General features: G+C 38.5%; 1 protein-coding gene across 6 annotated transcripts in view; it reads left to right on the top strand.

Moving 5' to 3' along the window:
- MTRR (5-methyltetrahydrofolate-homocysteine methyltransferase reductase) overlaps window positions 1-13,414 on the top strand; it is a 34,557-nt gene that overhangs the window by 7,268 nt on the left and 13,875 nt on the right. For all 6 annotated transcript variants that reach the window (XM_064506831.1, XM_064506830.1, XM_026099307.2 and 3 more), the window contains 4 exons: window positions 2,009-2,126; window positions 3,360-3,729; window positions 6,650-6,772; window positions 8,552-8,705. In XM_064506831.1, the coding sequence (XP_064362901.1) occupies window positions 2,009-2,126; window positions 3,360-3,729; window positions 6,650-6,772; window positions 8,552-8,705 (765 nt within the window). The remainder of the gene's footprint in view (window positions 1-2,008; window positions 2,127-3,359; window positions 3,730-6,649; window positions 6,773-8,551; window positions 8,706-13,414) is intronic.

Consider the following 13,414-nt stretch of genomic DNA (forward strand, 5'->3'; position numbering starts at 1 on the left):
TCTAATTTCATGCTAAATCTCTGCGAATTAGGGATGTTTACTTGGCCTTGCAAGTGCTCAGGCATTTTTCTGCACAAAGGGAAAGGCCGTATAAAATACTCTTAAAAAAATTAAGGCTTTGAGATCATCCTATGCCTTCGAATTTGCAATAGCCCTTTCATTTTGAAGGTCATATTTACTGATTGCTAAAAGGAATGTAACTTCAGATTACAAATTGATACGAAAAATACAGACTTGGCAAAATGCATATCGCCTGTCTTGAGCTGATGGTAAGGACAGTTTGGAGCTGCATGTTTACTGTCCTCTCTCCTCCATGCTTTTCGGCAGCAACAAGAACTAGAAGTATAGATCACCTGTATTACTTGATCTCTAATTAAAATGGTTAACTTGGTCAGTTTCTTGATGGGGGAGAAACTCTTAAAAATTGCAGAACGGCACATACATTTATAAAATAGCTTTGGGGGTAATTCCATTTCAAGAGTGCTGTTGACTTTTCAGGTTATGTTTAAACCAACTTCAGAAATTTCTATTTGAAACTGGGTTATTTTAGCATGACAAATTTAAGTTGATAGGTAGAAGTGCAGAAACTTCTAGTTTCCTAGTAAAGGAAGTATCTGCTGGAGGGAAACTCCTAGTGAGTGAGTCTCTAATTTTGTACTGGGAAATATATGTATCCTAATAATGCTACATTCTGAGATGTTACACTATTGCCTATTTATGTATCACAGTTTGTGAAAGGGTTGGACTTTCATAGCTAAATGAAAGCATGCTTATATGAATATAAAAATTTTATTAATATTTATTTTGATGTAAAATATATAGTATGTACTTTATAACATGTTTTGTGATTCCAGTCTAAAAAGTTAGTAGTCTTAAAATACATTCTTAGTTTACTTTTCAGTATGCCCAATGGGTTATTAACACTAATGACCCTATCTGAAGGAGAGGCAGAGTTTCTACAAAAATACCTAAAGGGCTGTTGTAAAGAAGAGAGGAATTGTCTGTTTGTTGTCACTGCCTATTGATAGGTGGGATAAGGACCTAGTGGCTTTAAATTACAACAAGAAAGAGTCAGGCTGTGAAAAATTCTGATAGTTAGGACAGTGAGACACTAATTGTAAATTGCATAGAGAATTTGTGGAGTCTACATAACCAGGATCTTCAGAACTATATTAGATGAGGATCTGTCAGGGATGAGGTATGTGTTGTTAATCTTATATGGGGTAGGTGAGAGGACTAGCTGACCGCTTAAAGTCTCAGATCCTCCATGAGTGTAACTCCTGGTTCCGTTGAATTTTTAGCTGATAACAAAATGCATCTTCTAATGGAAACGCCTTATGGCTACTAAAGGGCAGAATCTTGCATAAACCCCACGCAGTGAAAATGAGATCTACAAAAAGGGTTTTCCTTAGTAGCTCTGATTCTGGTGTGGGTTTTGGGAGCAGATTTCCTTATGCATGTTTTCCTGTATTTCTTTCTTCATACAGTTTAAAATCACTAGTTCTTCCTATGTTTCTGACTTTTTCTAGATTCCAGTATTATTGAATTTCTTCTGATATTCTCTCCCTTATGTTATTGATATATAGTAACAATTTCAACTTGAAGGTTAAATGATCTCTCTTGGTAATTCATATACAATTTATCAGTTTCATTCTGTTCCTAGTTATTTCAGGTCTTTACATTTTTAATGCGAAGTATAAAAAAAAAAGAAGTGAAAACCCTAAACTAAAGCAAGATTCTTGTGAAATATTGAGTATCTAAAGCAAGGTGTTTTCAGATAAATACTGTGTCTTGCATTTGTGAAGGAAGAACTTTTCAGTTATACTTCTGGACACACAAAAGATTATAAAGATCATACAAGTGTTTTGGTAATGTGCACTTTGGTATATCAGATTCAGGTATATCAGTTTGCCTGCAAGAAAATCTTGTGATGTCTTTGCAGATCATTGTCTGTGTAACCTGCGTGGCTGGCTGATTGACATGGTTCCTCTTTCTTTGAATTGGTTAGGTCTGGGAGATTCAGAGTACACCTTCTTTTGTAATGGTGGAAAGACGGTAGACAGACGGCTTCAGGAACTTGGTGCCCAGCACTTTTATGATACAGGATTAGCAGATGATTGTGTAGGGTAAGAGCTGAATGAGTTTGGATTTTATTTCTTCAAGATGCATTATTACATGTGAAGTTGATTAAAAGCTCTAAATTCAATAAAAGCAGTTGAACCTGAATGCTCAGCACCTTACAGGAATGAGTTCTATCTCAGCACAGTATGCCTTTTCAATCTTAATCGCTGCTAAATGAAACTACAGTTTTTAAATCTAAGCAAATATCTGTAATGTCTGTAAAAATTCAGGCTATTTAGTAATTTTAGAAATGAAGCAATTTAGAATACTACTTTGAATAAATAAATATTATTTTGAATGGAGTAATTTAGAATATTATTTTTAGAATAAATAAGGGTTTTTAAAATATATTCTGTGTTTACTCAAACAAATACAAACCAAACCCCATTCCACAGTATTTATGGCCAGGCACTGGACAATGGGATCTCTCTCTACATACCCACCAGACACTGATTCATTGTGATCTTAATCTCTTTCAAAGATTTATCCGAGCTCACATCTTGCATTGGGTGCCGTCTAAAGAATCTGTTAAACAAAGTCTCCTTTTATTGTAGTAGAGCTTCTTTAGGCAATCCCTAAAATGGTTAGTGATTTTTTTTTTTTCCCCCCTTCCTCCTCCTTCCCTTCCCTCTTCTCCCCCCCCGCCCCCCCCAGTACAACATCTGCCTTTTTTTCCTTGATCTCTGTAGAGATAAGAATTATGTAAGAAAACACCTTTACTGTTCTGTTGCTCTTTCTGGCCTGTAGGCTGCAGTCTTGGCTTATTTATTTTGAAGTGCAGTTTATATTGGTTCTGTGCATGATGATAGGAGACAGAACTGAACACAAACACTGCCATAATCATAAAACACATATCTTGTGTTCTAAAATGATAAAAGTGGAGTTATTGTAAGCTATTGGTGTTGCTGTTGCACAGCGAAAAATTGTGTATTTTTCTACCATGCCTTCAACTTCCTGTCATAAACTTCAACATAAGAAAACAAAATTGAGAAGCTGACAAAAGGAGTGAGATTGTTGTAAGCTGTAGACCCCATAAATTTAAATAGCAGTAGTAATTAAATGGAAGCACAAATTTTTAAAAGGAAAAGTCATCTTGGTAACAGCTGCCTGTATGTAAATGTAGAAAATGAATAGTGTTGTATAGCTTTTTTTTGTTCTTTTCATTATTTATAAATTAGCAGTCCAATAGATTATCTTTTGCTTTCATGTTGCTTTGTTTGTTTTTCTTCTCTCCACAGTTTGGAACTAGTGGTTGACCCTTGGATTGATGGACTTTGGCTTGCCCTCAAAGAAGCATTTCTACTGCAGAAAGAAAAAGAAGGCATGAGCAGCAATATCGATGCTGTTTCTAACTCTCTCTCTGCAGCCTCACCTGTACATGAACCTGACTTAACCTCAGAAATACAGCACTTGAAGCTAGAAAACAAGGGAGTGAGGAGTTCTGATGTTCTGCCACAGAAACTGGTTGACATTAATCTTGTGACTTCAGCTCGAGACACTGAACCTTCACTTGTTCATTCTGTCCCTCCCATCTCCGAGTCTGCTCTTAATGTTCCTGCCTTGCCACCAGAATATATAGAGGTCCAGTTTCAGGACACCCATGGTGAGGTAAGGACTTCACTTTGAATGATGCAAGCCTTCACTTCTGGTAAGGAGCATGAGTGTATACTCCTGAGTACCACTTCAGAGAACAAATGGACACATATCTAAAGGAGGTATGTCCCTGAACACAGGAGGCTTTTGAATTTTAAGTGAAAGGTCCATTTACATTGTAAGAATGTACTTGTCAGCATATCAGTTGAGGACACTGACATAAAAGTATTATTTAGCTAAATAATAATTTGATAAGGGAATGGCAATGCAATGCCAGGAATGGAAGAGCTGAAATCATCAGTGATTTGTGTTCTGACAGTGAAACAATCTTCTGTGGAAAGAAGTATGGTACGATTCAGTTCAAATTTCAGTACTTTCATAATTCCCTAAGATGGCATAAAATCCCTCAAAATACTGCTGCATACTTAATAACTGAGAAATTTGCTGTTGTAAAAACGATGATCATAATTTCACTATTGCAGAAAGAAGATAAAGTGTAGATCAAAAGTCAGTGTGCTTTTACTATGTGGCCTGTTGTGCAAAGAGAAGAATTAGCGTAAGCTACTGATGATCTCCAGTTGGCAAACTTAATATTCAGAATGAACTGGAAAGTGTGCCTCAAATTTTTTTGATTGCCAAAGGGCAGACATTTTGCTTATCTCTGTTGGGGAGCAGCAAGGTCTGGTTCCCCCTTAAGCAGGAAGCTGAATATGATTACATGGCCAGTAGGGCAGGGACCTCACCAGCCAAGGAAAGGTCCCACAATACCTGAGCAAGGCAAGCTCGGCAAATCCAGAGGTGATAGCCAGGATCAACAAAGAGTCCGGATCATCAGATGAGTTTGTGGTGATGAGGCAGTTCTGAGGTCAGGCTGGGAAGTCAGTCTGTGGGTCAGAGCCCAGATCAATGGGATCCATGGCAAGGCACGGACTTGGCCGTCACTACTCCTATGATTGACTGAAGGCCCAGATCTGAGCTTAAATGGGACTCCTGGGGCCATGAGCAGAGTGTGTGGATGGAGATTGCCAGTGAGGCTGGTTAGGGCCATTAAAGTCTATTAGTGCCCTCAGGGCTCAGACAGTCTCTCAGTTGCAGGTGACAGAAATAATGGTGAGAAAATCACTTTGTCTAACTAATATAATTATGAAATAGGATGCATGAATTTGAGCACTAGAGAATTTTGCTTTTCTTCTAAACCTCAGAATTGTAGTCCTTTTTGTACAGGTTGTTGAATTAAGCAATCTAAATTACTGAAACAAAGATATGCGATTTAGAGGTACTCTTGGATTACAGACCAGGTCCAAAGTGGTGCTACAGTGCTTAAAAGAGGAGCTGGGCACTCAATTTTCAATGAATCGCAAGAGCCTAATTCATAAAATCTCTCCTGCTGTGACAGGCGATTTCTACAAATCTAGAATTCAGGGACAGATTAAAGGTGATAGTCTTTAGATTTCAGATGTACAGCTGGATGGTTGTCTTGAGCATTGGAAAGCACCAAGTGCAGGTTTTTCCTTGGGCATTATTTTTTTGAGAGAGCTGGCTCTTAGCAAGTAGGTGCCATGTGTCATACCTGTAAAAATAAATCTCACCCTGCAGTCCATATCATTTCCCAAAATCTCACATCGCAACAACCTTGGATAATTTTCTGCCAAGCAAAGCTAAAGTTTATTCTTTCAGAAATGCATTAGCTTGAGTTTGAACATCTCCAGGAAGAGACTCCTGTTATCTAAAGAAGGCTGGATACGTGATCTCTTCAGTTATTTATATAAATTGTGTCTTGAAGTGCTGAATCTAAGGATTGAATTAACAAGCTGATGCTTATCAGTAGAAGAGCAGTAACACTCTACCTGTTAAGCCTTTGTGGCAAATACAGGATAATCCTGTTTAGCTTAAATCTTGTTCTCCTTGTGCCTTGAACTTGACCTGGAGGGAATATGAATGTAGATGGCTATTACAGTCCAACTGATGCACAGTAACTCGATAGTGAGCCCAAGCCATTAATCACAACATTAAAATATAAGAGAATATTAAAACTTCCAACTCTTGGTCTCGGTGATTATTTTGTCTTTTTTTTTTTCTTCCTCCTCTCAGGAAATCTTCATATTAGCTGATATTCTCTTACTGATAGAATAATTTCTTTCCATTGGGCAGAATATTGTAATGGACACTTGATATCCTTCCAGGACAGGAAAGATAAACCCCAAAATAAATGCAAAAACCTCTGGGTTATTGTCTGTACTGATATCAAATTATGTTTACTGACAACAGTGATGGAGAAATGAGGGCTATAGTCTGATGTTAGTCACAACCTGTGGTGGAAGTGGTCTAAAATTATTTTGGGGGCCTATTAACGAGTATTTTCACTCGGGTAGAAGTACTGTGGGATAACATGATCTCATTCTGCAGAGTAAGGCTTGCTACGTAGCTATCAATTTAATTTTAGTTTTTAGAATTTTTCTTATAAATTGCCTGTAATAATACCACCCTCTGAATCCTGAAGTCCTAATCTCTTAATCTGCAGTGATGTTTTTAAATAGCCTCTGTTCTTTCCTCTTATGTCCTTTCTTTACACTTAGTTATCCTTTAATTAGGCAGGAGTTTTCTGAGGTTTAATATAAATGTCATTTTCAAACTGATTGTTTTAAGATAGCCCTTAAACTGCATTTGCTAATATTTAGATGCATTAAACTGTTCGAGCCTGCTGACTTATATAATTGAATATATGCCTGTGACTACTTAAATACAATTTTTAAAAATGTAGAGCGAAACAGGTGGGTGGATGTGGTGCATTTTTTCCTCTTTATTTTTTTCCTAAGGTTTAGTTAAAAGAAAATTGCCCACAATTGCACCAACATTAATTCATGTATAGCATGGTAGCCTGTTACACAGCTGATTTGTGTTTGTTCAGTGCAAATTTTCATGTCCTCCTTTTCAGAATCCCAGCCTGTCGTCGCTGATTTCAGAGGGAACAGCCTTTGAAGTGCCAATTACAAAAGCAGTTCAGCTCACTAGAGAAGATGCGATAAAAACTGCCTTGCTCTTAGAACTTGATATTGCAGTAAGTTAGTGAGGGCTTTTTCTTTAGTGGGTAAAAATAAAGGCTAAAAATACATGTTATGTATGATAATTGGGGGGAAAACTGTTATGGTGTTTATTTACTTGACTGCTTAAAAAGAAAAAATCCCTCTACAGTAGGCTGAAGTCAGCTGAGGTTGATCTGTTTTGTAAATGCAAAGTCTGATTTGTTCACTGAAAGTTTTGGCACCCTAGAAGCGAAAACTTTATAAAAATTGTTCAGAAAACTATCAAATTAATTTCTTTGTTGCATGGATGTTGTATTTTACTGAAATAGCTTTTTGAGGGAATTTGCAGTGGAGAAGGGCAAGCAGAGAATATAGAAAATGAGTAAGGCTTCAATTTTTAAGTATAGAACTTAAGAAATATTCAGAAACTTTATATAGTAAATCATGACTATCATGCAGTAGTAATCTGCACAGATAATAATTTGACTAGTATGGTCAAGTGATGAGAATTTTTAGCTCCTAATCTTGGAGATTTTGAGCTCTGTTTTTGCCTCTGGCATTCATTTGCTCTGTCTTTTTAGTATACCATTCAAACTGTCAACCTTTGTTACCCTGAATGTAAAAACTGAATGATGTTTTAGTTTATTTAGGGAAGATCATATTCTGTATACTCATTTGAAGATGAAAAGCACAAGGAGTGCTCAATATTACTTTACAGTCAATCTTTAAATTAAAAATATTTTGCTTTTGAGCTGTTTTCCAAATTTGTGGAATTGTACTATTGGGATATTGTTATCTCCTCAATTCTGCAAGATTTTTGCAGTAACTTTTATTGTATCCTGTGAACTTAATTTGTGTCAATTTCTATGGGACTTTTTTGGAATCTCAGTTATAGAGTATATTATATTTCTTCTAACTACCTAAATTAAGTTTTGAGCAAGTTAGCCCCTGAGATGGAATGTTTTCTTGCGTCTATTGCATGTACCCTGTCATCAAGTAAATTCTTAATCCTGTTCAGAAATGTGTACGCATACATTGAAAATTCAAATATTTTGTGCTTCTCCCCCCCTCCCCAGATTCTCCATAGCTTTTGTATGCAGGATACCTCACATGATGCTTAAGGAAATCATAATGATACAAGTATAATTTTGTATGCGACTGTATTCTTAGGCTTCTTTCTGTTAGGCTTTCAGCAGTTAACCACGAGAACCTCAGCCAGCTAGGGAGAATCTGTCTTAATACTGAGCTACCTTTTTAATTTTCACTTTGCTCTTCCCTTACTGTGTTTTTTGGTTTTGTTTTTTCTTCTGAAAATAAATAGTCAGGTTTACCTCCTCCACAGTTCATCAAATAGTTTTAACAACCCAATTTTCTTTTAGTGATAATACACCTCTATACAAAGTTGTATTCATTGTGAGGACTTGATATTTATTCATTTCTGTACTATTCTCAAGCCAGAAATCAAAGTACATTGCCTTTTAATGATCCAAACTGGTTTTTTAAACACATCCTCTTAATACTTTCCCCCCTGATCCCCTTCTGCTTAGGTTGCTTAGCAGATCTTATTTAAAAGCTTTCAAATATTTAACCCCGATAAGGAAAGATATTTTCTAATTAGCAAGGTTAAACCTGAAAAGAAAACATTAGTATTTAGTTTCTGATGTGATCGGAAAAATGAAATGCCAGTACTGTGCATAAGAACATATGACTTCATGTGATTATGATAGGAAGATTTTTGTCACTGTTAGGAGTGGGAATGCTGTGGGACTTGGTTTATTACAGTTTTGTGGAAATGATCTCATATTTTAAAACAGGATACAACCTTTGACTACCAACCTGGAAATTCCTTTTGTGTAGTATGTCCCAACAATGTCAATGAGGTGGAAGAACTTCTTCACATCTTGGGACTTTCTGAAAAAGGAGAGCACTTTGTTTGTGTAAAGGTTAAACAGGGCACTAAAAAGAAAGGTAAGTGTTCCTCTCTGCTTTGGTAATAGTAGGTACACATAGGTTGGAATATTTCTTATCTTCAGTATGGTGAATACAGCTGTCATTTCACAGAGGTGTGTTAAAAAAGAGACATGTGAAAAAGAGGAGACTTAAAATGCTGCAGCTGTTTTTACCATAGGTGAGTTAGTTGCTGTTTGGGAGCTTGAGACTGTCATTGGTGTTCCTCCTCCTGTCCTGCTTCCTCTGTGCTCCTTTGTGCTTATGGAAATGAGACTTTAAGCACATAACCTAACATTCCTTCACTTGAAAGTAAAACCAAAGAGGACTGCACCATCCTCTGTCCTTGCCCCAGCACTTCACAGCTGTCTGTTTTACCTCCTAGGAGGGCCGTGCTCCTGGAGCAGAGGACTTAGTACTACTGTAAGGTACCTTTTAAGGACTTGTAGGACTGTGTGGGTCTGGCTTGCTGAGTCTTCTGATCCCACTAGTCAGGAATAGTAGCTGCAGGTTCAGGGTAACCCTGTGCATTCCTAGCTGGACCTGTGAGAATTACCCTTCTCTTGCCTTGTGATTGGTATCTCAGTGGTGCTGCTGAGTTGTGCCTCTGCAGGATGGGGTTGGACTCTGTGTTGCTCCAGTTCGTGGGTAAATCAGTCCCCTGAATCATTGAGGGCCACACAGATTTTTCTGTTAAGTATGATAGGCCCCTCTTCCTGGACTGAGCAAGTAATATGCTTGTTAATGATGTTGATTTACATGGTAGCCCCCTTTCCATATAACATTTCCATCCACTATCGCAATGTAAGCCATTCTACAGTACAAGTGGTACATGAAAGCTCTGGTGGTTGCAGAGGCTGTCATTTGCCTAGGCCCTCTGCTCTTATTCATATTCCTTGATCTTGGTAAAGGGGGGTTTGCACTACAAATTGAGATCCCATACCTCCAGATATACTCTCCATTCCCATATATACCTTCCCCTCAGCTCTTGATCCATAACATACAGATTCATATGTACATATATTTCCCAGGACATATTAATCAAAACAGTACAGATGGACTGCATAAATTTGACAATTTAAAATACCTTCATCCCCAAAGTAGCCCCCAGCATACCAGCAGATTTAACAAGTGTTTAGAGGCCAATCCTTTCCCAGTAAGGAGTGCCATGGCTTCTCATGGGTCTTAAGTGTAGGCAGACATGCTTGCTATTTCTTTGCATTGCTCCCTTCCCTCTCAGCAAACCATATTGCCTGCATCCCACAGGAAGCTGACAAGAGAGCATTTGACATGTTTTTTTGAATTTTTAGGACTGTTTGATACAACCATAAGCAATTCTGGCCAGATACACTGTGCCTTCTGTTCCCTGGGTAGCTTTAACACAATTATGATAAAAGGATCAGATGGCCCTGGTTCATATTGCATACAATCATTGGAAAAGGCATGTGGGGAAAGCATTTCAGGTGACAGGAGAGCCTTCCAAGCTCTTTTTTCTTTCCCCCTTGGCCCTTCCTGCAGAGGTCCCTGTGCCTGCAAGGGAGTGAGCACATTCACAGGGGATGCATGACACAGGTGTCCAGGCCCAGCCGACCCTCATCCCTGACCCCAACTCCAATAACTGACCTATGCTGGGCGTCACCAGTTAGATTTGAAGCAGAGCCAGCATCAATTACAGTGTGATCCCTGTGCTGGGGGTCTGGGTCCACAGGGCTGATTTGGCTGTTATCTGGCCCCACAGTGCCCCAGGGGCTGACATGAGTTGGGACTGAGCTCACCCAGTCCAGGGCTCACAAGCACCTTGCCATTGGCAAGCAGCAAGGCCTTAAATGGTGCCGGGGGATTTCACAGGTGTGCTATTTGCACTTTTTACAGCATATACAGGGTCAAGTACAGTTTCAAAGGAAGGAATTAAAGGGGCGTTACAGAAAAGGATGAGATGGGGAGGGCCAAAAGCATCAGACCTTCATAGGAGGATGGAGTTGAAATTTATACCTTTTCCTCCTGAGGGAGAATAGGTTTTCCTGTACAAGTAAGAGCCCTACTACCTCACTCTGTAGAACTTGAATCTCTCTCTGAAAGTTGAGGAGATCCTTTTGCAACTGCGTATTTCCCTCTGTAACAGGTTTTCTCCAATACCAAGGAGTGGTCTGTAGAGAACCTGACCTTAGCTAGTTTTTCTGGGTCTCCACGTGCTATATTGCTAACGCAATGTGTCTTAAAAATTTGTGGCACTGTTCTGTTTTTCGAAAGATCCTCAGTATTCTCCTTTAAATGTACATTTTATTCACATGAAGCAGAAGAACCAATTTACACTTCTCATTCTTCTCATAAGTGAATTTATTTCAGTCCCATTACCCCAGTTATCCCAGGAGTCCTAAAATTTCGGTAAATAGTTCTAACTCACTAGACAGATAGGAAATTTTGTACCTGCCACCTTGGAAATGCTCACACCCCCTCTGGATCCTGCTGACTGTGACAGATGTTAGAGGTTGCTGAATCGAGTAGCCTGATGGTGGTGAGGATCCCACAGCTCCATGTCCCCAGGTCCAGCCATTAACAAGGCTGAGCATGTATTCCATCCAAATAGACACATATACTCCCAAAACACATGGCTGACCATGCGCAGCAACACAGACAAGAAACACAGCATTCACACAAACACAAACGGCACCAATGACCTCATCCTGTTTCTGCAACTTTTGTGCCTTGTCTTGTGTTTGTATGTAAAATGTCATGCCTGTCTATGAATCTAAATGAATAATAATGGAAAAGAAGATCATAGAGTCAAAATTTTCTTCTTCTTTCTGTTCTTTTTTTCTGGGTGACCCGGAGCAAGTCACGCTGACTTTTTACACTTGCTCTGCATGCAGGGGCAGAATCATATCTGTCATTTTTGTTGGCAGCAATGCAATGTGCCACTTAAAATTTGTGTCTCATTCCTTTAACTCTTCTCAGTCTAGTCGTTCATCCAAATTCCTCTTAGTTACAGAGCTTTTATACAGGAAAGGGCAGTGTGGGACAAGCTCGCCAGCTAGTAACTGATTTTTAATTGAATATATATATTTGTGTGTGTGTATGTGTATATATACATATATATACATATATATGGACAGCTCATGAAGTTATCTTCACTTTACAAGTTGTCAGTGATGCACAAAATCCAATCTTAGCTTGTGCACTGACTTCCAACCCACTGCAAATATGAAGTAAAATGGTTTAGGATTAAGCCTAAATTCAGTTCTTCGGGGCTGTGCTGGTGAGCAATGGCTCATTAAGTTACTGTAACTTAATTACTTGCTGTTGCCTTTCTGTACCAAAGAATTCAGCTCTGTAGTGCAGCTCGGCAATCCCTAGCTGTGTTCCAGAGCTGTTTTCCCTTTAAGATGGTTGCCTCTGCAGCTGTGTTCATTTCTGAGGGATTTGTGGTAACTATTACTGTTGTGGGTTTACTGAATGAAGAGAGCTAGAAAACATGAGGAAAAAAAGAAGAGCATAAACAGAAGACACTGCCTCTGGCACCTTTTCAAGATTTGCTGAGAATTCTATTGAATTCTGTTTACAGTCTCTTTTGTTCAGGCTATGAATTCTTTGATGAAGTACATGAGATCAATTGTTCAAAAGAGAGGACAAAATAGAGAAATTATTTAGCTGGCTGGTACAAAGACTATTGTTCAAATGCTCATTTGCTGCAGTAGGTTTTTACTGTTTGTGCAAGTATCCTGGGAAGAGGATTAAGTCTTTATTGTGGAATGCTGTCAGATGTTGCACAAACCTCCTTTTTTGAAGTATAAAAACAGCTTTTTCTTTTATCACCTTTATGCCAGTCCTCTAATCTATTAAAAAATAAATTTTGTCCTTTGTACAAGAGCTCAGTCAAGTAATGCTGATGTGAAGAGATAATCTATCAAGGTGTATAGGTATATTCTTGGAGTGAAAATTTTGTATTAGAGGACTCTTGAACATGGAGAAAAGCATAACAAGAATCAGTGGGTGGGAGCTGAAGCCGAGAAACATTATCAAGAGCAATCTCAACATGCAAGTTGGGTCTCTAATGAAACAATTTGGGATTTGGAGAGCTTATTATTTAAAGGTTTCTTGTCACATAAATGCTACTATATTGCTTCTAGTGTTAGCTTAGAACAGGAAGCAGATTAGCTGCTTTGGCATGGCATGAGGCTGGTAAGCCTGGCTGGACCCTAGCTGACTGTGAAGAGAAAGTTTAGATGTCTATGCACCTGCTTCCCATAAATGGAACCCATAGGGAGTGGAGGGCAGATTAATTGATTGCACAGAAGTTCCTTGGATCTACTTGGGACTCAGAAGCTCCAGTGGGGCACTTGGCTGCCGTCACCTTTGATTAGGTCTTTAGAAAATATGCGTGCAATTCAGCATGTTCTGATTTTTCAGGAGCCCTTACTGATAGAGGAAAAAAATACACAAAGAAGTGTGGGTATTCCTCTCCCTTGTAGGCATTCCTCTGGATTTCTGTAGAGTGGAAAGGGGTAACAAGGCCTTGAGTGGCTTGGTAATAAAATTTGTTTTAACATATACTTATTATAAACAGTCTTGTTTCCTGCTTTCCTGATAATTGCTGACTTTTTATTGGAAAGTTTTCACCGATACTTCATCAGAAAACTGTCTTGCTGTTTAGTTTATAATTTCCATTCATGAATGAGCCTGATCATACAAAAATTGAATATGATTTAGCTCTTAGTATTTCTTGAAGTAGT

The sequence above is a fragment of the Dromaius novaehollandiae genome, chromosome 2, assembly GCF_036370855.1.
Source record: "Dromaius novaehollandiae isolate bDroNov1 chromosome 2, bDroNov1.hap1, whole genome shotgun sequence".
NCBI lineage: Eukaryota > Metazoa > Chordata > Aves > Casuariiformes > Dromaiidae > Dromaius > Dromaius novaehollandiae.